The sequence below is a fragment of the Tiliqua scincoides genome, chromosome 7 (assembly GCF_035046505.1).
Source record: "Tiliqua scincoides isolate rTilSci1 chromosome 7, rTilSci1.hap2, whole genome shotgun sequence".
Classification (NCBI taxonomy): Eukaryota; Metazoa; Chordata; class Lepidosauria; order Squamata; family Scincidae; genus Tiliqua; species Tiliqua scincoides.
In genome coordinates this window covers 62076690-62100445 of record NC_089827.1, presented here as the reverse complement: position 1 = coordinate 62100445, position 23756 = coordinate 62076690, and the positions used below count along the sequence as shown (strand labels likewise).

Sequence of the window (23756 nt, the reverse complement as noted above, 5' to 3'; positions counted from 1 at the left end):
CTTCAGAATACCTTCTAGAGGCAAAACAAACAAGCCGTTCCAATTTTTGGACAAAAACTGCAAGTGACCCTTCTATGCCTTTAAAGGCATTAGAGGGCCAGGGTCACCTTCGGAGAATTTAAAGGGGCCAAAACCGTGCATTTTGTTATCCATGGTTTTCTGTATCTGTGGGGGTCCGACAACAGATCTCTTGTAGATACAGAGGCCCCACCTGTACAAGAAGGTCAACCTAGTACTAAACTAGTCTCCCAGATCTGCTGCCCTTCTTCAGTCTGAGCAACTGGTCATTGAGGGGGACCAACCACAGCCTTCTCCTGTGACAACTGATACCTGACACTCCAAGGTAATGGCTCACCTTTGGGCCTTAGCACCTAATAATTAAAGTCTCTTCTCTATAAGCTATATTGAGCATCTGCATAGCCTTCCTGTGAATGTATCTCATATGCTGTCAACAGGGATTGGCAATATGCTCCATCTCTGTCCCCAGATACTGGCTCCAGCTCTGTTCCCAGATAGCAGCTGACACAGGCAACATCAAGGGGATGTATGATGGTATCAAGCAGGCCCTAGGTCCAACACAGAAGAAAATTGCCCCTCTGAAGTCTGCTGCAGGCGAGGTCATCCAGGATCGGGCACAGTAGATGGAACGCTGGGCACAGTTCTACTCTGAGCTATATTCCAGAGAAAATGTAGTCACTGAAGAAGCACTGAACAACATTGAGTAGCTGCTTGTGCTGGAGGAGCTTGACAGTGAACCAACCCTAGAAGAACTTCACATGGCCCTGGACCCCCTTGCCTTTGGCAAGGCACCTGGAAAAGATAGCATCCCTGCTATCCTAAAGTGCTGCAAAGAGATCATCGTCACTGAGCTGCATCAAATCCTCTGTCTCTGCTGGAGAGAAGGTGGAGTACCTCAAGTCATGAGGGATGCAAACATCATCACGCTGTGCAAGAACAAAGGCCACAGGGGTAACTACACAACTACCGTGGCATCTCTCTCCTTAGTGTTGTAGGAAAGCTGTTTGCCCGAGTTGAACTAAAGAGACTCCAGGTACTTGCAGAGAGCGTCTATCCAGAATTGCAGTGCGGATTCCGAGCCAACAGGTCCACCACTGATATGATATTCTCCCTTAGACAACTGCAGGAGAAATGCAAGGAATGACAACAGCCACTCTTTATAGGCTTCATAGATCTCACAAAGGCTTTCGACCTGGTCAGCAGGGACGGCCTCTTCAAGATTCTCCCCAAGATTGGATGTCCACCCAGGCTCCTCAGCATCATCAGATCTTTCCAAAAGGACATGAAGGGCACTATTGTCTTCGATGGCTCCGCATCAGACCCCTTTGACATCCAAAGCGGAGTGAAGCAGGGCTGTGTTCTTGCGTCAACCTTGTTTGGGATTTTCTTCGCTGTCCTGCTGAAACATGCCTTTGGAACTGCAACAGAAGGCATCTATCTCCGGACCAGATCAGATGGAAAGCTCTTCAACCTCTCCAGACTGCGAGCAAAGTCCAAAGTCCAGCTAAAATGTCTGCGTGACTTCCTCTTTGCCGACAATGCTGCTGTCACTACCCACTCTGCCAAAGATCTCCAGCAGCTCATGGATCATTTTAGCAAGGCCTGCCAAGATTTTGGACTGACAATCAGCCTGAAGAAAACACAGCTCATGGTTCAGGATGTGGACTCACCTCCCTGCATTACAATCTCTGCACATGAACTGGAAGTTGTCCATGAATTTGGCTCAATGATCTCTTGCTCTCGATACCAAGCTAAACAAATGCATTGTTAAAGCAGCTACCACGTTTTCCAGACTCACAAAGAGAGTCTGGTCCAACAAGAAGCTGATGGAACATACCAAGATCCAGGTCTACAGAGCTTGCATCCTGATTACACTTCTGTACTTCTTCATGGACTCTTCGCTCACAACAGGTGTGGAAACTGAACGCTTTCCACATGCGCTGTCTCCGACGCATCCTCAGCATCACCTGGCAGGACAAAGTTTCAAACAACACAGTCCTGGAGCGAGCTGGAATCCCTAGCATGTATGCACTGCTGAAACAGAGACATCTGCGTTGGCTCGGTCATGTCGTGAGAATGGATGATGGCCGGATCCCAAAGGATCTCCTCTATGGAGAACTCATGCAAGGAAGGCACCCTACAGGTAGACCACAACTGCGATACAAGGACATCTGCAAGAGGGATCTGAAGGCCTTAGGAGTGGACCTCAACAGGTGGGAAACCCTGGCCTCTGAGCCGCTCGCTTGGAGGCAGGCTGTGCAGCATGGCCTTTCCCAGTTTGAAGAGACACTTGGCCAACAGACTGAGGCAAAGAGGCAAAGAAGGAAGGCCCATCGCCAGGGAGACAGACCAGGGACAGACTGCACTTGCTCCCAGTGTGGAAAGGATTGTCACTCTTGAATCGGCCTTTTCAGCCACAGTAGACGCTGTTCCAGAACCACCATTCAGAGCATGATACCATAGTCTTTCGAGACTGAAGGTTGCCAACTACAGATAGTCAATGGAACCTACTACTGGGTAAATGTGGGTAGGATTGCAGCCTAGCAATTTTCCTCCTTGATGATGTCACTTCTAGTCATGACAACACTTCTGGTGGGTCCTGACAGGTTCTCATTCTAAAAAGTGGGTCGCGGTGCTAAATGTGAGAGAAGCACTGTACTAATGGATCATCATCATATTACATAGATAAAATCGCCATATATAACATTTAATAAACATCTAAGTAAGCCCAATTGACTATCACTTTAAAGCATATAAGGGGTAGCCTATTCGAAGTACAGATCTGTAACATTTCCCCAAATGCAATCACATACCATATTAGCATCAAGTCTAATATATTAAAAATACACATTAAAATGAATGAGGACCCACCTGAAATTGGCCTGTAACCCACCTAGGGGTCCCAACCACAGTTTGAGAAAAACTAACTTGGAGCCTAATCCTATGAGCCTCCAGTGCTGGCAACTACCAGCACACAGCCCTGTTCCAGTTGGCAGTGGGCCCAGCACTAGATGGACACCATCTGGAGCAAGGGAAGAGCTCCGGGCAGCAATAAGGACATTCGCAGAGGGGGGACATTCCAGGGCAGGGGGGAGAGCAGGGGAAGGGACCGGGGTGGGAGGGGGTGAGAGCAGGGGAGTCCTGCTCTGCCATATCTTATCCTCCATGTTGGGCTTTTCAGTCCAACACGGAGGTTCTCAAGTCTTGCACCAAAAAAATACTTGAGAAGCTCCATTGTGGGGCTTTGGACTTTCTTCAAAGGAAGAGGACAGACCTCCAGCAATGCTGCTTGATACAGCAATAGCTGTTCTGGCACCATTGTACCCAGCAGCAGCACCGAGTATAGGATTGGGCTGACCATCCCTGTGTTGTAAAAGAGCTTGATAGTGTTCTTGACTACTAAAACCCCTATTATATAAATAAAGTAACCAGACACAATATAGAAAGTGAATACTTCTCACTGAAACTCCAGGAGCAGCAGGAGATTCTGTGAACACTGCATCAAAAACACTGTGCCTACTGAACAATTTTGAGGTACATGGGGAAACCCTGCAAGAATAGATGCAAGGTGTTTTCAAAGACCTTCTGCTATACCCAGCAGTGCACAGTACACTGGACACCTATGCTGTACACAACAAATACATCTATGAACACTTCCTGTATGTGTAAAATTCATAAGCTTATGAATTACATATACCTAAACACACTCATAAATATTCAGAAAGTAAAATACACAGGAAAATACTATTCCTTACTATACTTTACCAGCCAATTACTGAGTTTCAACAAGCCCAGCACTTCAAAGAAATACACCCTTTGTAAAAGGTTTTCGAGTCACTAGTATGGAATAAACTGGCAAAGTTAAAGACAAACTTATGACCCAGTCCTATCCAGGGTCCCATGTTCTGCTCTTGGAAAATGGGTTTTGACAGCATACATGGTTTGCTCCTGGCAGCCATTTTAGGAGTAAATGAGTGTCCGGCATGAATGTCTCAATCTGTCACTTAATTTTTTTAGTTAGGACAAACAATGACATTCACTACAATATGTACATACACTAGAGAAAAAAATGTTCGTAGAAGTTGAAAAAAAGAATAGAATGGCAAAGAATAGAATGAAAGAATGGAAAAGTACTAAACAATCATTCAAACAAAAAGAAACAGCTTTCCATGTGCAGATCATCTTTCTGGATTAGGTTCAATGTGAATGAAGACCATCCTTGGAAAACAAGCCTGCACATCTAAATCAAAGTACACATCAGTCATTCTCACATACAGGAGAACATGCACAACCCAGTGCCGCACAGGAACATCATGAGGTTGGACTAATGAATTCATAATATGTGAACTTACAGTTTAGCATGAACTAGAGATCTGCAAGCAAGGCATCGCTGAACTTGAGATTGATTTATTACGTATATACCAAGCCAAGTGAAACTGCCACCAATAACAATTGTCCAGAAAGTATGTCTTTGAAAAGGGCTTGGGTTAAAGCTATGAAGAAGACACACAAAAAAAAATCATGATCATCATTATATTTAAACCTGTCTTTCAAAGAGCTAAGGAATTCAGAAAAGCAAAAATATAATTTCCAATTTACAGATACATTCTTATTCTTAATGCAAGTAGGGCAGTCGGGATGACACCTCCTGGTAGAAGACAGGGTCCACAAAATAAAGGTAACATCATATGTAATCATCATCATCATCATCCACAGTTTCTCAAACTGTGGGTTGGGACCCACTAAGTGGGTCACGAGTCAGTTTCAAGTGAGTCCCCATTAATTTCAAGATTTTATTTTTAATATATTAGACTTGATGCTACTATGGTATGTGGCTGCATTTGGGGAACTGTTACAGACCTGTATTTTGAACAGGCTACTCTGTATATGCTTTTAACAATGATAGTCAATGGGACTTACTCCTGAGTCAGTGTGGGCAGGATTGCAGCCTAGGATTGTTAAACATTTTCTGCTTGATGATGTCACTTCCAGTCATGACATTACCTCCAGTGGGTCCTGATGGATTTTCATTCTAAAAAGTGGGTCCCGGTGCAAAAAGAATCACTGCTATAGGCAGTACAGAAATCTCTCATAATCCTATGGCCAAATACTGCATCTGTCTATAACAGGGGTGCCCAAACCCCAGCCCGGGGGCACTCCCAATCTGGCCCTCAGGGAGTCCCCTGTCTTCAATGAGCCTCTGGCCCTCCGGAGACTTGCCGGAGCCCGTGGTGGCCCGAGGCAACTGCTCTCAGTGTGAGGGTGACTGTTCAACCTCTCACGTGAGCTGTGGGATGAGGGCTACCTCCACTACTTGCTGTTTCACGTCTGTGATGCAGCAGTGGCAGCTAAGGAAAGGCCAGCCTTGCTTTGTGCAAGGCCTTTTAGAGGCCTTAAGCTACTGCAAGAACGTCATTCATTCATATAAGTTCCATCTCTAATATATTCATTTATGTAAATTTATTCAAATTTTAAATGTAAATTAATTCTTTTTCTTTCCCGGCCCCTGACACAGTGTTGGAGAGATGATGTGGCCCTCCTGACAAAATGTTTGGACACCCCTGGTCTATAACTACAGCCACATCAGTTAAACCCAGTAATAGCAAATGAACTGGAAATACCGTATTTTTCGCTCCATAAGACGCACTTTTTCCCCCCAAAAAAGTGGGGGGAGAAGTGTGTGCGTCTTATGGAGCGAATACTGCAAAGCTGCAGGCGTTCTCAGGGCAGCAGAGCCTCCTTGGCAGGTGCTTCTGTCCCTGACTAGGGTCATGCCTGCCTGCTCAATGGTAATGCAAATGCAAATACAATGGTAATGCAAATGCAAATTGTAATGCAAATGCAGGCGCTCAATGGTAATGCAAATGTAATGCTTAGTGGCAATGCACTTGCAGAAAAATACTACAGTACCTCATTCTACCAGTGCAAGGATGATAAAGCAGAAAAGGCTAGCATATAAAATTCCTTTTAAACTAGAGGTAGTAAAATATGCTAAGGAGCATGGAAACAGAGCAGCGGAGAGACATATTTTATTACACTATTTGGTTCAGAATATTTTTTTTCCTGTTTTCCTCCTCTAAAAACTAGGTGCGTCTTATGGTCAGGTGCGTCTTATAGAGCGAAAAATATGGTAATTGAAAAAATATTGTAAGATAAATTAGCAAAGCAAGACATCACTAGCAATTTCTACAACTCTCACATCTTAACACAGGAGTGAATCAGACTATTTTACTCTCCTCCTGAACCAATTATCTCCCTTAACCACAGCCCCAAGGAAACCGCCTTTTGCTGCTAAAAGAGGGCACTATGTGCAAGGTGAGGTTTTTTCCTCCCTGACAACCACCATATATGGTACATTTGCAAACCCCATCTGCTAGCAGGGAAAGGAGTCATTCAGAGACAAATGTTCTACCAAGAGAATAATTCTCTACCAATTTGTTCAAAGTGTCTCAAATTGCTTAGAAATTTCATTTTATCAATTTATTTATAAATTTCTTTTATCTATAAGCCTTCCATGTTCACTTTATGTGAAATAATCAACTCTTACTATTTCACCTGGGCAAACATCACCAAGCAAAGCCATACTCATCTAATGATCACTAGAAACAAATTTGGAACAGTATGTAGTCTTAACACAAGAGCTACAGAATTTTTTTCTTAATATAACACCATTGTAATCCTAAACAAAGTAGCACTGTCAGTGCCTAGGCACCTTGGTGCTTATGTACAGCTAGCCAGCACTTAGCCTTACAAATATAAAATATACAAGAGGAATCTGCAACAAAGTGTTCCATCTCTCCACCTCTAATGTCCAGTTGGTTCAAGCAGGACAATTCCCTCTCCCACCTCCACCCCCCCAAATAGTATTCTGCTGTTGTTTTTTCCAATTGACACTAACATTTCACAAATGCTGGGAGCCACTGAGGCCCAAACGTAGTCTTCATATGCCGGCTCACCACTGGCATACACTGTTGCAAATGTGCCGTAAGACATGTTTGCAGATCCTAGCACCGGTGCTCCACCGGTGTTAGCCCAGTACTGGCCCACTGCTCAGTGGTCACACAGACCACCAAGCAACAAAGAGGGAGGTAGGGGCATGGAGGGAGGTGGGGAGGAGGTGTTTCAGGGCGGGAGGAGGCAGAGGGAAGGTGGGGAGAGAGCAGGGAGGAGGAGTGCTGGGAAGGAGGGAGCAGGGCAGGAGAGAGGCGGGACCGCCTCCATGTTTGGCTCACAGCCAGACATGGAGGCTCTGAATTCTACATCAACCTTCGGGTCAACATTTTTGGCGCCGCTGCAGCCCTGCACGCCAGGCAGCTCAAAATTGGGCTGTGAGACACCAGGCTGCTTTGAGCTCCCCCCCCCCCTTTTAATTTACAAACTTATATATTTCTACGTACTTAGGGAGCCCTAGCTACTCAGTGTACCTAGGGAATACTGTCTTTCCTGTCAATGGCCCTGTTTTGCATACAAACTGATACTCATAGCCCAAACCTAACTTGTACTGGAACAGGCAGGCAAGCAGGCCTGCACTGTATTCAGCACAAGGTTGGGGCCTAAAGAAGCACAGCCTGAGGAAAGGGGAATTGCTTCCTCTTACTCCATGTCATGCTGCAGCAGCCCCAATGGATATACTAAAATCTGCGCCACCTGATGAGGTGGAGCAAATTCGAGCAGTCCGGAGCCACACTGTGCTGCCTGGGAATGGGGTCAGGATATGGCATAACAGCTGGATCCTGGCCCTGCCTCTCGCTCCCTGCCCGTCTGCCCCAAGGAATGCCCACCCCCATCCTCCCCCAGCCCTAGAACGCCTCCCTCCTGCATCCCCATGCCCCCCCCCCCAGATCCCTGCGTCGGCTGAGCTTGGCTGATGCTACTCACCTTTCCTCCAGGGCCCACAGTGGCGCGGGGAGGCCGGTGCACATATGTGCTCTGGCCAATCTCCGCTTGAAGTGACGCAAAAGTAGGAATTGGGATTGTACCCTTAGTCACTGAGTTCACTGTTAGCGTACATAATAGTGATAAGTTTATTATTAGTATGCATGATATTTGTTTATTATTTTGGTGTTCTAAAATTACTCAGTCAGCAATCCTATGCACACCTTCCAGGAAGTAAGCTTCACTGAGTGCAGTAAAACTTAGTTTTAAGTAAATATGTTGTCAGGGGCTCTGGGCTCCTGCCTGCCAGTGGGATCCCCGGCCAGTAGTTTACATAGGGATTTCAGGGACATGCCCACCCGGCATTTCTCCCTCTTCCTTCCCTAGCCCTCAGAGCAAAGGCAGATTACAGCACCCTACTCAGCCTCAGGGCCTTCTCCAGCCTTTCAGGACTCTAGACTCTCTCTTCCAGCCAGCCTCCAGCCCTCAGCCAACCCCTTCTCATCCCTGGCCCCATTCTTATATTCTCCAGACTGTAGCAAGCCCCTACCCCCCTTCCTTGTTCCACCTTCCCTGCCTAATCACTCTTTGGGTCCTATGCCTCCTCTGCCAGGGAATGGGAAGGCTCCTGCAGATACTTGCCATCATGGTAGGTCAGCTCTGGTCAACAGCCAATAGCCCATGCAATGCCCTGCCAAGGCCTTTCCACCCCCTCAAGGCTGGAACCTGAACTTGTGCTTGCTGGGCAGGCCACTCCCTGAGTCAGGTAAGTCAAGTCCTAGACATATATATAGGATTGTGCTGTTACAACCTCATAAATATATTTCTGAGAGTATCAACAAAGCTACTTACACATGAGTTGTCCCACTAGCTGCAGCCTAAACTCTCAAACTTTTCAAAACATTTAAGACCTTCTAAGAGATTTATACTGCTGCCTAAATAAAAGGACACTTACTCCCAGATATCCAGTCTTCCTCCATGTCGAGCATCATCCAGAATACAACTGAATCCTCCTTTAACTGACACTGTCCGTACAGTCACTAATATCATTGTACATATCATCATTAGGAACTGGAAAACATCTGTCCAGACTACTGCCCTTAGGCCTCCCTATTGGAAACAGCAGATGCAGCATACAGTAAAAACTCTGTTCCAACTATAAGCATGTGTTTATTATTAGAGGCCAGTTCTTAGGGCCTTTCTCAAATAAACTGTCCCACTGGTTCAAAAGTATGTTGCATTGAATCGTATAAGAATTCAGGTGAACATCGTTTTGTGACATTCCGACCAGCGACAGGCAGCATATACAACGCTCTGTTGCCAATCACTGTTCTCCTCCATGCCTCCAAAGCTGAGGGAAGCTCTGCTCCCTGCACTTCTGAGAGCTTTTCTAAGCTCCGCAGAGGAAGCACACCTTTGTGCGCTGTCTTTGTGAGGCTCAGAATGGCCTTTTCAGCCAAAAAAAAGTGCAAATTTTGGTTTCCACGGAAAGTCACCTTATATAAAAGTGCCTTATAAGGCCTTATAAGGCATTTTATTGCCTTATAAGGCCTTCAGAGGACCCTGGAGGGATTACCTGGTACTCTGAATGCCTTATAAGGTGAAAAAACATCGCCATTGTGATATTTTAGCCGAAAAGGCCAACTGAGCCTTGCAGAGGCAGCATGCTATCGTGCGCTGCCTCTGCGGGACACAGAAAAGCCCCCGGAGGAAAGGGCAGCACAGCTCCCCTTGGCTTTGTAGGCTTTGTTTAACATCAGGTGTCATTTGACGATGCAGGTGCGGATATGCATCCCTATCATTAAGCGATGCACACCTACACTTTTGTCTGCAGAAAACAACATCTCAAAAAGTGGTGAACTGCCATTTTTATTCCATTTCAAAATTAAACAAGCTCAGCCACTTTGGTTTTTGTTTCAATTTTAAAAAGTGTGTAAGTCGGAAACATAACCTAAATTTTACACCAGATTTCCTTTAGAAAAACAAAGTCCCCATTACATGGATAGTAAACCATTTAAAGAGACATTAGCAAACTTAAGTCTACAGTAATAAAGAAAGATGCTCCCCCCCCCCCCACTGCATACTCCATCCAACCACTTCAGCGACACGCTTTGTGCAGGTGGAAGGTGAGACAGTAAAGTCCCACAGGGGTTCTTCTAAAAGTAACACCACTGCTGAAGCTGTGAATACACAAACACAACTCACATGCTATGAATAGCTGGGCCACATGGTTTGTAATTGTGGGATCATAGCCGCAGCAGCACTTGTCAAAGAACCCTGGCAGGGCATTGCTGTCTCACCTTCCATCCTCGTACCACACGTCACTGAACCATATATAAAGTACTTCTAACCAGACACAAGAAACACAAAACTTCCTTCTCTCAGATTCCATTTAATCTGGGAAAGGGAAGGTAAAAGTAACTTGCCCATATATGCAAGAAGCATATTTTCTTCCCATAGAATCTGGGGACTCTGCAAGGGGGGCTGATATGGATCTCTGAGAGTTTCTCACCCACCTAAAGTTTGAGGCAGTGGTTCTCAAACTTTGAGGGAGCTTTACTCCTTCTGTAAGTTCTTACGGGGGAGGGGCTAGGGCAGTGATGCAATCCCCAGGATCACGCCGCTAAAGGGGAGTGACAGGGGTGCTTGTGACTTACTTTATGAAGACAGGGCTGCAGGTGTGAGGAGCCCTGCGCGGCCCTCTGCAGCGCTCCCCAAGGCTCGGAACGTTCTGAGAAAGCAGGCGCAAAGTACCTTCTGCAAAACGGAAGTGCTTTGCACCTGCTTTCTCCGAACGTTCCAAGCTCCAAGCGCTGTGCAGGGGTACGCAGGGCTCCTCGCACCTCCTGCAGCCTTCTGCAGCCCTGTCTTCATAAAGTAAGTCACAAGCATCCCCTTCGCCTCCCATATGGGCGTGATCCTGGGGATCGCTTCCCTGCCTCTCCCCTTCCCCCGCCCCTTAAAGGGATGGGGGAACCTTAACACGAACTGGTGGGTCGCGGCCCATCAGTTTGAGAACCACTGGTCTGAGGGATTCCTCAGGGGTAGGGAAGCAGGGCTAATACAGTGGTATAAAATGAATATAAATATGTAGCAAAGTATTAGAGTGCTATACTAAAACTGAATGTTTAATGTGACATTTTTGTTATGGTAACTCAACACATTAAATTACAGCATATTTTATGAAAATGAGCTGTTAACATACCAAGATGCAATACAAGATACAAACTGCTCCTGTTCCAACAATAGCTCCCCACAACTCAAATCCTGTAACTGAAAAATGAAAAATATGTAAGGTAGGCTGCAATCCTATGCAAACATTCCTGGGAACAAGCCCCACTGAACACACTGGCACTGACATCTGAGTAAATATCTACAGCAGGGGTCTCCAAAACCCGGTCTGGGGGCCAGATGTGGTGTGGTGAGCCTCTATCCAGCCCACGGCCAGCCTCCAATCCCCTCAGAGCCTCTGGCCCAGTTGACCAGACACAACCAGAGTTGTGCTTGTGGGGTGGAGGAAACGGGGGTCTTTAAGTGTGTGCTTTATTTCTTGGGCTGTGTTTGTGCTTGGAGAAGTCCTGGAAATTTCAGCCCATTCATTTATTCATTCATCTAAGTTCCATCTCTAATGTATTTATTTAAATTTTATATTTAATTTTTTTTTCAACACTGTGCCAGATACTTGATGCGGCCCTTTGGCCAAAAAGTTTAGAGACCCCTGATCTACAGGATTGCACTGCTAAACATGTCAAGAGATACAAGTAGAATAAATAATGTTCAAATAATAAATGATTGCACAAAAGACTAAAAATAAATACTGTACATATATAAAAATTCTCATCATCACATTTGTGAAGGATTTGAAACTGGTCATCAACAAGAAATGTCCAAAGTAACATGGTGGGAAATAGCACACATACTTTAGCAATTATTGAGCAATTTGGTAGGGATGATCAAAATACCAAACTGTTATAAGTATAAAGTCACAAGAAGTTACCCTCCTAAACCATCCTTAGGGTGCAATCCTTATCTTGTATTCAGTCAGCGTAGGTCCCTTGCAATGGCCCAGGAGAGCTGTGAACGTGCTATAAAGCATGTTTGCAACTACTCCAGAGAAGGCTGAACTGGTGCAAGGATGTAGACTGGCCACCCCACACTGGACCCAGGCCCTCAGCTCATAAATAAGTATTGGCCAAGGCAGGCCAGTGCAAGAAGCTGGAGAGGGTGGCATGAGAGTGGAACAGGGGCATTTTGGTGCAAGAAGAAGATCAGATGGGCCCAGGAGGGAGGTGGGACCAGCAATGGCAACTTAGGTAGAATCCTAACTCCCCTCCTGGCCAGCCTGGCATTACATAGTGTTGCTTAAATTTGCATCAGCAATTTTGCTGGCACAGATCCAAGTAGCCCCATAGGGGTGGCTGGTACATGACACGGGATAAGGGAATAAATATCCCCTTACTTCAAGTTGCCTCACAGTTACCTCCTAACCTGCACTGGATACAGTGCAGGCTAGGATTGGACTGCCCTTCCTTTAGAACCCAAATTGTGCTAAATTAAGATGCAAGCTTACTACTCTGTTTCCCTAATAAGACCTAACCCAAAAATAAGACCTAATGTGTTTTTTTTATAATTGCTGAAAAAGAAGACCTACCCCAAAAATAAGACCTAGTTGTGATGATGGCCAGTATGGGGGGGGGGCGGAAGGGGTCCTCAGGCGGGGGCAGGTGGACAACGTGACCGGGAACACTGCACTCCCACGCACACCACCTAGAAAGTGCCTGCTGTGCTGCCTTGGGCAGAGGACGATGAGGAGTTGCTGAGGCGGGAAACAGCAAGTGAGGCAACCCTGCCTACCGGGCTCTGAGGCTCTCCACACTTTCCAGGGAGTAACTGCCCAATCCTAATGGGCAACCCAATCCTGAGCTGCCCGCGGAGCCCCCGCTTGGCGGCACCACAAGGGCTGCCGCTGAATCCAGTGCCTCCTGCACTACCTCGGGAGGCACCTTGGGAGTAGGGGACGTGGTGCGGACCATAGGATTGGGCCCTATGTCCCATTAACTATAAAGGGACTGACTTCTGAGTAGGCAGGCAGGCAGGCAACCTCCTGGGCGCTGAGGGGACACCCTCTCCACAACTTCCAGGGAGGAAGCCCCAGTGACTACTGTTTCCCCCCGAAAATAAGACCTACCCCGAAAATAAGACCTAGTGTGTTTTTTTGAGCCCCCAAAAATATAAGACAGTGTTTTATTTTCGGGGAAACACGGTAATCACCATAGATATTAAAGTACAAGTTGATTTCACAGATAAGTCAAGGGCAGGTTTTGAGTCAAAAATCATAGTATTTTCTATGACCTTTGGATAAGAAACTTAGGGGGCATCTGACTATAATTTTGTCTGATATTACCTGAGGCCAGATTTTTAAAAATGACCTAATGGTAAGGAGGCACACTTGATTTAAATGGAAGGCTTGAGCCCTTGCTTACTTTTTTCTCAGGAGTGAAAAATTTGGCTAACTGCAAAACTGCAGCTCCCCTAAGCGACATGATCCTGGGGATCGCATTACTGCCTCCCCTCTGCCCCCACTGCCTCCCCCCACCCGTGCAAGAACTTACAGCTGTGCAAACTTTCCATGAAAATTTGAAAACCACTGGTGTAGGGGTAAAGCTTGCATAAAATGTGGCAATTGTGCTTCCAAAACCTATTACTGTCAAAATTATATGTCTGTAATTACTCTTGAAACAAAACTTTGGTGTTAACTTTGGCTGCAGCATGCCCTGGAGCCTCATTGCCCTGTAGACCGATTGTCCTGTAGCCTGATTGAAAGCAGGGAATGAATCTGAGCCTTGACACTGTTTTTGAAGAGATTAACAAGGTTCTTATGAAGCACTGTGTGCCATTCCCTCCTTTTGTGTAATGGAATAGCCTGGACGGAGCTTAGCTAGGCTCTGTTTTCTTCTCCTCTGCCCTCTTCCTCTCCTCTGAGCTGGCTGAAATGCCTGAACAGGCCTGAACCCTGAGTGACCCACAGTTAAGGCGAGGAGGTGATCTAGGCTGGATTTATGGGCAGAATCTTTTTGCCTTAAGGGTGAGTATAATCTACGGTACTTAATTTTTCCCTTCTCTCTTCCCTTCACCATTACAAAGGGGCCAATCATTTTTTTTAAATTAAAAGCTTTCATTAACTGACCAATGAGTTATTATTTCTATCCCAAAATACTGTATTTAAACTGACTAGTCATATTCTTCACATGTATGGCAAGGCAGAAAGAATGCAAGCAAAATTAGGCCCACATTTTTCACATATATTTAAAACCTGTATGGCCACAGAACATTTCAAAGAAGCAAAGCTCCTACAGGAGTCAGCTTGCATTTAGCAGTACTATACAGTTCACTACAGTTACTCATCTATTCCTTGTAGTTTAACATCAAAATTGTTAAGCAGTAAAATACATTCATATTACCTTGGTTCAAGGCGAAGGCTGGAGTATATATAACAATTCCAGAGTAAAATATCTGGAGAGAGAGAACAAATTAAAATGCATGTGATATAAAAGGTCCATCAGATTTTATTTGTTCTACACAAGTACGCACCAGTTCAAATGAGAAATTGCATCTATCATCTGATTAATGCACCCATGGTAATGGTTGGTTGTTAAACTTCATAGGTTTCTCTTCACATAGAACTGAAAAGCCTACTGAGGTACATCAAAGCAGAACACAGACTAGAATCTCAAGAAGAAAGAATCCTTCCAAGAATTCACATGCACAAATAACATTAGCCCTGAAAGCAATCGTGGTATGTGTATAGGATTATAGTCTATATGTATTTTTCTGGGGGGTTTCATAAGATTCTCAAAGAGGTCCATGTCTCAGTAAAGGGTGAAGGGCTTTGTGACGACCAACACAACAGCCGTCCAATCAGCACTGTGCACAGCCTGACTCTGAGAAGAAGGAAGGCAGCTATATGACTGAGACAAAGGTCTACCAATCAGTTTTGTGCAAAGCCAGGTTCAGCTGAAAACCAGAACAGATTTCTCCTACTCTCAGTGTAGGGCAGTGGTTTTCAAACTGGGACGTCATGACGCCCCAGCCTGAAGGTCCTGGTCTCTTTCCCCTTAAGGGGCGGGGGCAGCGAAGGGCCAGGGAGGAGGCAGCCATGCACTCCCCAGGATCACATCACTCACAGGGCTGCAGGGACTGGGATGCACTCAGGGACTGGGATGCTTCAGTCCCTGAAGCAGCCTCCTTGGGGTGCAGGGAGCCCTGTGTGAGCGTCTGCAGGGCTCCCCAGTTAATTACAAGTGAAAGTGGAGTGATTGCGCAATTGCTTCACTTTCACTTCGAACGAGCTGGGGAGCCCTGCAGATGGCTGCTGCAGGGAGGCTGTATGACTCCAGGACGGCTGCTGCAGGGAGTGGTGAGTGCATCCCAGTCCCTGCAGCTCCCTAAGCGACATGATCCTGGGGATTGCATCACTGCCTTCCCCCCGCCCCCGCTGCCTACTCCCGCCCCTGCAAGAACTTACAGCGGTGCAAACTTTCCATGAAAATTTGAAAACCACTGGTGTAGGGGTAAAGCTTGCATAAAATGTGGCAATTGTGCTTCCACAGCCTATTGCTGTCAAAATTATATGTCTGTAATTACTCTTGAAACAAAGTTATCAAAAGTAAGCTCCCCTATTGATGTCCAGGCAAATAAATCCTTTAAAAGCCTTCAGTTCAAAACATTTGCAAAACAAAAAAAATTAAAAACACCGCTATATCCTGAAGTAACACTTGTATTTAAATAGTAAGTCATGTATTTGTACTACATTAAAAGACAAGATATAGATGACAATCATTTTGTGATTTTATAAATCTCTAAGAAGGACCCTGCGGATAGAGCACTGCTGCTTAGATTAAGGGACCAGACATGTGCTCCCTCCCCAAAGTTTTCTCTCTTGCATGAATCCTACTGACTTCCCTTTTTCGAATCAAATTATTTCTGGCCATTGTTAACCCTGGTTAAAATGGATGCTCCCAAACCCAGGTTTAATCACATGTAGCAAGGACAGTAACCTGTTGAGGAAAGGAGAATGGATTTGTGGGAGTGATGAAAGGTGTGGAGAAGGATAACAGAAACGGACACAGATTGCTTAATTCCAGGTAGTATTAAGCTTCCAGTGACAAACAGCATTTAGATGCAACTTTTTGATGGCTAAAATCGAGGAGCTAGTCCACAGTAAGCACAACTTTAGAAGTGACATTTGTAATTCTTTTTTAATAAAACATTATGATGCAACTACTGCATATAATCTGAAACACTTCAAAAAATGAGTAGGAATCCTCAATCCTCAATAGTATGCTGCGCTTTACTTGCCGTTTGAATCACAAACATCGCTGTTCCAGTCATACGCAGATATTTGTTATTATAACGAAGCTCCAAATACTGCAAAAGAGGCAAGTTACCTTTAGATACAAAGTACACAAATAACCTCTATATGTGGAAACAGAATGGACAGGTCATCTTTTTATAAAAGCCCCTTATCAGAGCTGGCCTTAGGTGTTGCAGGGTCCAACTGAAACCATTTTTTTGCAGGGCCCCATGTTCATAGCCAAGGTCTGTAGAATCTTGGAGATATAAATAATATTTATTAGAGACTTTATATCTCTGTAGCAGAATGGAAATGAAAGTGAACAGCATTGTTGGAGACAATTATCATTTGGGGGTTTCTCAAAATCACTTAACATTAATACATTATGAATAAGACATATTATAGTATATGACCCTAGTGCAGGGGGCCCTTTAGGTACAGACCCAACTGGGAGCAATTGGTCCAGTTGGCTTAAAGCTGGCCCTGCTCCTTAAGGATAGTACTATGCACTCTTACTTGGGAGATCAAAGTTCACTGAAGTCAGTGAGACTTGCTTCCTGGCAACCATCCATCAGATCTGATTGCACAGCTGCAGCTGTATACACAATTCCTGATGCTCAAACTTCACATTTTGCTGGAGATCCATGGCTGATATCCCAATTTCATCATTGTCAAGAGGCATTTCACCCTCTTCCCCTATGCAGGTGGTTCTCAAACTGGTGACTCACCAGTCTGAGATTCCCTGCCGTTGCCCCTGTAAGGGACAGGGAAAGATGGAAGGCAGCAAAGCGATCCCCAGGATCATGTCGCTGCAGGAGACATAGGCTCTTTTTTAAAACATCCCTCAGTCCTTGCTGGTGCCTGGAGGGGGTACAGGGAGCCCCACTGAGCCCTCTGCAGGTCTCCCCATGGCTCTAAACACTGAGAAAATGCAATTGCGACTCAGTTTCGTGATCGCAATCTGGAAGTGGGTCACGATCTTGTTTTTTCAGTGTTTAGAGGCATGGGGAGACCTGTAGAGGGGCTCCCTGCAGAGTGTGGGACTGCCTGCACCCCTCTAATGCTGGCAGGGACTGAGGTACATTTTATAAAAGCTCCTATGTCCCCTGCAGTGGCTGGTAATTCAGTTAGTTACTGCTGGACAGAGACTGGTTTTTCAGCTCCTTTGGGGACGTACTTTTCCTTTTGATCTGTCCTATGCCCTTTCCCCACTTTCCCAAAGCTCTGCTTTTTCTGAAAGGCTACACACCTGCACCTGGCGCTCCAGTTATCCCTGCTTCCAGAAGTAAGAACATATGAATATAAGAAGAGCCCCGCTGGATCAGGCTGGGCAGTCCCCAGTGGTCACCATGACAGTGGAGCCCACAGTCCTGGGGCGCTTAAAGAGCACAGAGATGGATGGCCTCCCTTTGCTCCAACTCTGGTTTCTATGCCCCCCTTTGTACTTTTGAAGGTGAGGTGCATATTGGCTGGAGAGAAAACATACTCTGGTAGCCTGCTCAAGAGAGACCACAGTGGGCGGTTAGAGGGGATGGAACAGCGTGCAGAACCTTCAGGTGATGGTGTAGAGCTGGAGGCAGCACTCCAAGAGCCCAATTCTGTGTATGTGCACTCAGAAGTAAGTCCCACTGTAGTCAATGGGGCTTACTCCCAGGAAAGTGTGGTTGGGCTTGCAGCCTCAGTGCCTGCCTACTGAGAAGTCAGTCCCCTTGCAGGCAGTGGGGCTCGCTCCCAGGCGAGTGTGGACAGGACTGCAGCCTGAGAGCCCAAGCCTGTGCCTGTCTGCTCAGAAGAAAGTCCCATTAGGTATTGGGTCTTACTCCCAGGAAAGTGTGGATGGGCTTGCAGCCTCAGTGCCTGCCTACTGAGAAGTCAGTCCCCTTGCAGGCAGTGGGGCTCGCTCCCAGGCGAGTGTGGACAGGACTGCAGCCTGAGAGCCCGTCCCGTGCCTGTGCACCGAGTCCCACTGCAGTGAACGGGGCTACTCCCAGGAAGGCACCTCGTAGGCGCTGGTGATGCGCAGCCGGTAGTAGACGGGCAGGAAGACGTGGGCGGTGATGGCCACCATGACGGCGTAGGAGATGGCGATGAGGCCGTACTTCATGCCGAAGCGGTAGACCTCCGCGGGCGTGCCCAGCACCGTCACCGCCGACATGAAGCTGGCCGTGAGCGAGAGCGCCACGGGCGCGCAGTGCAGCTTGCGGCTGGCCATGATGAACTCCTCGTGCGACTTGTGCACGTCCTTGAAGGCGTAGTAGACGCCGATGGCGGCGGAGACCAGCAGCATGAGCGCGAAGAGCAAGTAGTCCAGCTGCGTGAAGTGGTCCTGGATGTGCACGAAGGCCAGCGGGTTTGGATGCGGCGCCGGCATGGCGGGCGGCTGGGCGGGCGCAGGCTGAAGAGCCCGCGCGGCCGTTGCTCGAGCGGCGCGCGCCTGGAGGGTCCGTTAGCGCCCCTCAGCCCGCCTCAGTGGTGCTCTCAGGGCTCAGGCTACGAGCCTGTGCACTCGCCTGGGAGTGAGCCCGGCTGACTCTGGCGGGACTTTCTTCTGAGTAGGCAGGCAGAGGCTTGGGCTCTGAGGCTGCAGTCCTGTCCACGCTCACCTGGGAGTGAGCCCCACTGGCTGCAATGGGACCTACTTCTGAGTAGGCAGACACAGGATAGGACTGTCAGGCTGCTGTCCTGTCCACACTCACCTGGGAGTCAGCCCCACTGACTCTAGTGGGACTTACTTCTGAGTAGACATGCCTGGGATTTGGCAGTCAGTCCTCCCTCCTTCATCAGACCCTCTGGGAGGACTCCTTTCAAGCTCACCTGTTAACTGCAATGCCAGGCTTCAGTTCAGACATAAAAGTCAAAACGAAAAGGACTCAGAAGTGGGACTGACTTCTGAATAGACATGCATAGGACAGGGCTTTGAATGTGCCAACCAAGCTAGACACAATGGCAACGATATATCTGACATTTTGGAACTTACATGGTGCCATGTAAGTGATGTCAGTTTTGAACATCTTAGAAACTTTATGCACGGACTTTTTATGGGGCCAAAAGTTGGAGTTTTAAAATCTTTGCTGATGCTTGCCTAGAAGCATACCTGAGAATAGACAGGAATAGACCCAGCTGGGAAGAGAACTGATGTCTTCTAACTTTTGGCTTAAAATAAATTGTATACCTGAAGTTAGATTGTAAAGTTCTGTTTACATGAAGAAAGGCAATGCATTTTGGCCAGTTCAGGCATCTGGCTTCACAAAATCAATCATTTGCTCCAATCATTTGCCTTTTCAAGGAATCATTTCAATAGAAGGAAGTTGTTAGAACTGCGTTCCTCAAACTGTGAGTCAGGACCCTCTTGCTGGGTCGGGACCCAATTTCTGGTGGGTCCCGCAGAGCCTCCAATGAAAACACAGATGCTTTTCAAAAATCAGATGGCTGCAACCTGCCATGCAAAGAGCTGAGCCCCTGCAGTTTGCAGGATAGCTGCTAATTACCCTGCACACAATTGGGCTCCTGAAGTTTGCCAACTTCAGTAAATAGAGGGCCGTATATTTGGCCCTTGGCATCTGCAGAACCACAACACCCATGGGTGGGTGAATCCACAAGTCTGGGCACTCCAGAAATCTCCAACAAATTAAAATATCTCATAAAAGCATGAAGCTGGTATAGTTTGGTAATGAAAAGCCATAGCTCAGTATGGTGCATAGTCTCAGGTTACAAAAGGTTATTGTCAGGTACATATTGTCAGGTTGCTGGCAGTGGCATTCCGGAGGGGGGGCAAAATGTTACGTTTCTTCAGGTGCCTGGCCGCCAGTGTATAGCGGTCCCTCCTCCTTGCCTTCAGAGCCAGTCGGGGTTGTAAAAGCCTTTGCTTCTGCAGCCATGACTGGCTCTGAAGGTGAGGGGAAGGACCGTCTACACAGGAAAGAGATGGTTGGTGTCAGCTTCCGCACTCTCCACGTCCTCACCATTCAACACAACATGACTAACCTCCATAGATCTTCTGGTCCTTTTCTGAGGAATGGGCAACTGTAAGGAATCAGATTGGCCTGAACATTGTGAAAGAGCTGGAAGCGACAGGACTCCTCCAATGCTCGAAGCATGCTTTCCCTTTCTGGACCTTGGTCTTTTCCAGTTGTTTAGGGGGAGTAAGCAGACCCTGTGAAGCTAGCATGCTATCAACCAAGCCCTTGAGCCACTGGAGAATGTGGGTCTGAGCCATAGTACCCAGGGCAGGAAGACTAGGGGCTACAGCAGTACCAGTGCTTGACCCCTTCCGCTTACTAGCACCTCTAGGCTCTTTGGAGGTGCTTGGTCTGAACAGGCTGGCCTCAGAAGACATGTTGGCCTTTTTAAAAATATATAATACCTCACTGAACAGCTGAAGGATAATAATCTTGCTTTCCACTGGACTGTTTATGAAGGAGAAACACACCCTTACTGGGTTCTCACTGCATATGAGGAAAGTGTTGCCCGCTGAGGTAAAAATGTCGCCTGCTGAGGTAAAAACAGCCGATGCTTGTGAGCGCCAGGCAGGCTCTGGGAGTGCTGATGGAGAGCCCTGTCTGGTGGTCCCCAAACACTGCAGTAGAGCCGGGTTGATCAAGGGGTCTTCCGCTGTCCCCCAAACCTGCCGCCACCTCAGAGAGGTGCGGACCTGGTGCTGCCAGCCCAAACAGCTGAGGTAAAAAATGGCCGCCAAGACACTCTCTATCCTTCCGTCCACAGGACCCTTAGGAAGGCTCTCAGAATCTGAAGGCAAAACTGTTTGTTCTTGGCCAGGTGCTCCCATTCCCTCTCAATGAAGATCGCACTCACCTTCTTCTGGAGAAGCTGCTGTGAGATACCGGAAGCTGGACTAGATGGGCCTATGGCCTGATCCAGTGGGGCTGTTCTTATGTTCTTAAGATCTGCCATATGCCTCCTCACCTCGCAGTCAGAGTCCACAGCCTCAGGCAGGAGCTGTTCCTGTGGGGGTCTGGAAAAATGCCTGTGTCCACTTTCAGACCTGGATCCATGCACCTGGTTCACCTCATCATGAGCAACAGGAGCGGGGCAGGGGATGGCAGGAGGGGGAGCAAGCTGAGCCATGTGGGGAGGCTGGAGAGCATGGCAGCAGCCAGTCTCTCAATTCTGGCCCTGATGCCATCCCAGTTGAGAGGGGGAGTGCGCTCGGGGTGAGGACCAGAGGACCCCTCTGTGCTGTGCACTGGTGGAGTCCATTCCAGAAGATCAGCAGTCAAAGTCTTTGCCTCCGGGAAGTGGAACCAAAGCACTATGTGGGACCGCACACACTAACCGGATCCAGAGCCCACAAAGGGGGAGGATCGTACACTAGGCTGCAGAGCTTCCAAAGGTCACCCCAGAACCGCTCCCTCTCACAGCTGAGGACTTGGGAGGTAAGGAACAGCAGCCACAGGGCAAGCAGAACACAACTATTGCAGGCAAAGGGACACAGCACAGGGTCCAGGTGCCAGGACCTGGCTGTCCTGGATGCACAGGCAGGGAAAGAATCCCCAAATGGTGGAGAACTAAACCTGCATGGCCTCGGCACCTAACAGCCTTAGTCGTGGTCGCTGTGTTGCAAAGAAAAAATTTGAAAATATTTTTCAATTTTTTTTGTCCAGAAAAACCTAACACACACACACACACACACACACCTTTCACAATATAAAGCAAATGTGAAGCAATGTGTTAATAAATAGTGGGGGAATCCAGACGCAATTAAGCACTTTCAAGTTCTGGTGATTGTTCTAAGTAAATCAGTTAAATTGGCTGGATTCTCAATATTTTTTTTAACAAATTGCTTCACATTTGCTTCTTTATATTGTGAAAGAAAGGTCACTGTTTACCAGGATTGCTGGAGGAGTGTGGGTTTGTAAGGTTTTTCTGGACATATTAATATGTGTGGAAATATTAGTGTCATAAGAAGTTTGGAAAACTGCTCTTGATCTCTGAAAGGAATGTGTTTGTTTTTTAAATGGATGCAACAGTGATGATTTGATTTTACCCTTGTTAATCTTTCTTATGCTCAATAGGGATGTTTGAGCTGAAAATGGCAGGATGATGAAACACTAAAATCAGAGTGTGTGCATGCGCAAAAATGCAAATTTCATAGAATGCTCTCTTAATGTTACGTATTTGGGGAAACTTACAACTTTTTGCCCTGATTTTTATTGAAGTCATCTATTTTATAAAAAAATTTTTTACAGCATCTCTTCTTTTGCATAAAGCACCTGATTTCCTATTTAATTTCAGACATTCCCAAGGACAGGATAAGAAGAGAAAAATATCTGATCCAGGAAATTATGTATGAAGCAGAACTGGAGTGTACTTGGAGTAAAAACTTTTGGACAAAAAGACAGGTATATTAATTACTATCAGACATGCTCTTGGATCCCTTTGTGAATATCTTAGTCTTCAGTAAGGCAGTGGGGTCTACAATGAGTGTTTGAAACTGCAGCTGATGCAGAATGTTATGGAGCTAGAACACCATCTTGTCTGCATTAACTACCAATAGCATTCAAAGCATGATTCAAATTGTTGTCCGCCAATAAAGATGTAAAATATTTGGGACTTTGATTATAATACAGAGCTACTTCTTCCAGTGGTGTAGCTAAGGCATCTGGCACCCAGGAGCACAATTTTTTAAACTCCTCCCATGCCCCATAATACCCTCATAATTTTAATACACACCCCCACACAACATCTTAGAGGCCCTTCTGAGACCCTGAATACCACACCTTGGGGACATATCTTAGAAGCCTCCATAAGGCACTTTCAGTTTTCAGCAAAAACTGGTAGTGTCTTTCAGTGGCCTCTAAGACACCCTCTTAAGGCATGGTACCCAGGGGATTTTGCCCCTGCTGACCTTCCCATAGCTATGTCATGACTTCTTCTTTTATAATCACAGCCTCCGAGATCGACAAAGAATATTCACTAACAATATGAGGCATACCAGAGAACAAGATAGAAAAACCTCCCCCAGGACTGTTTCTTTTTCCTTAAAGGTTTGCCAACAGTGGCATAGAAATAGGGGGCAGCGGGTTCCTGGTGTCAAGCTGCATAGGGTGATAGAGGCAGCCTCCCTATTTTATAATCTTAGTATTTTTGAATGTTAATCATGTTATATATCATTCAGTGTGTAATTTCATGCAGAATGCAATGAAACAGTGTTGAAATATCTCTATGCCAATTTAAAAAAAAAAAACAGAAAAGGAAACACAGCTACTTTATGTAACAAAAACTGGATTACACCAGGAATCCTGTAACAAAAGTTGTACACTGTGACAAAAAGTGGATTACCATTGGGAATAAATGGGTTGTTGCAAGCATTTCAGAAAACCAAATGTATTCTTCATAAATGTATGCATGTTTTGCCTTTCTTCTCTATTACAACAAAACTGCTTTTATATGTTTGATAGACCACAAGCCCACTGTATATTATCTTGATAGACATTCCTTTCCTGTTTTGTTTTGGGTTATGATCTCTAATGCTCACTACATATGTGAAACC

At 46.4% G+C, this 23756-nt stretch overlaps 2 protein-coding genes across 2 annotated transcripts in view; both read right to left on the bottom strand.

Moving 5' to 3' along the window:
- LOC136657572 (sodium-coupled monocarboxylate transporter 1-like) overlaps positions 1–18617 on the bottom strand; it is a 73478-nt gene extending 54861 nt beyond the window's left edge. The window contains exons 1-6 of the mRNA XM_066634490.1: positions 18246–18617; positions 16252–16320; positions 14355–14406; positions 11099–11166; positions 8849–9003; positions 4371–4511 (exon numbers count right to left, since the gene is read on the bottom strand). Coding sequence (XP_066490587.1) covers positions 4371–4511; positions 8849–9003; positions 11099–11166; positions 14355–14406; positions 16252–16320; positions 18246–18617 — 857 coding nt within the window. The remainder of the gene's footprint in view (positions 1–4370; positions 4512–8848; positions 9004–11098; positions 11167–14354; positions 14407–16251; positions 16321–18245) is intronic.
- Positions 18618–19970: 1353 nt separating this feature from the next.
- LOC136657571 (sodium-coupled monocarboxylate transporter 1-like) overlaps positions 19971–23756 on the bottom strand; it is a 66690-nt gene continuing 62904 nt past the window's right edge. Inside the window, exon 15 of the mRNA XM_066634489.1 lies at positions 19971–20132. Within this exon, the coding sequence (XP_066490586.1) occupies positions 19971–20132 (162 nt within the window). The remainder of the gene's footprint in view (positions 20133–23756) is intronic.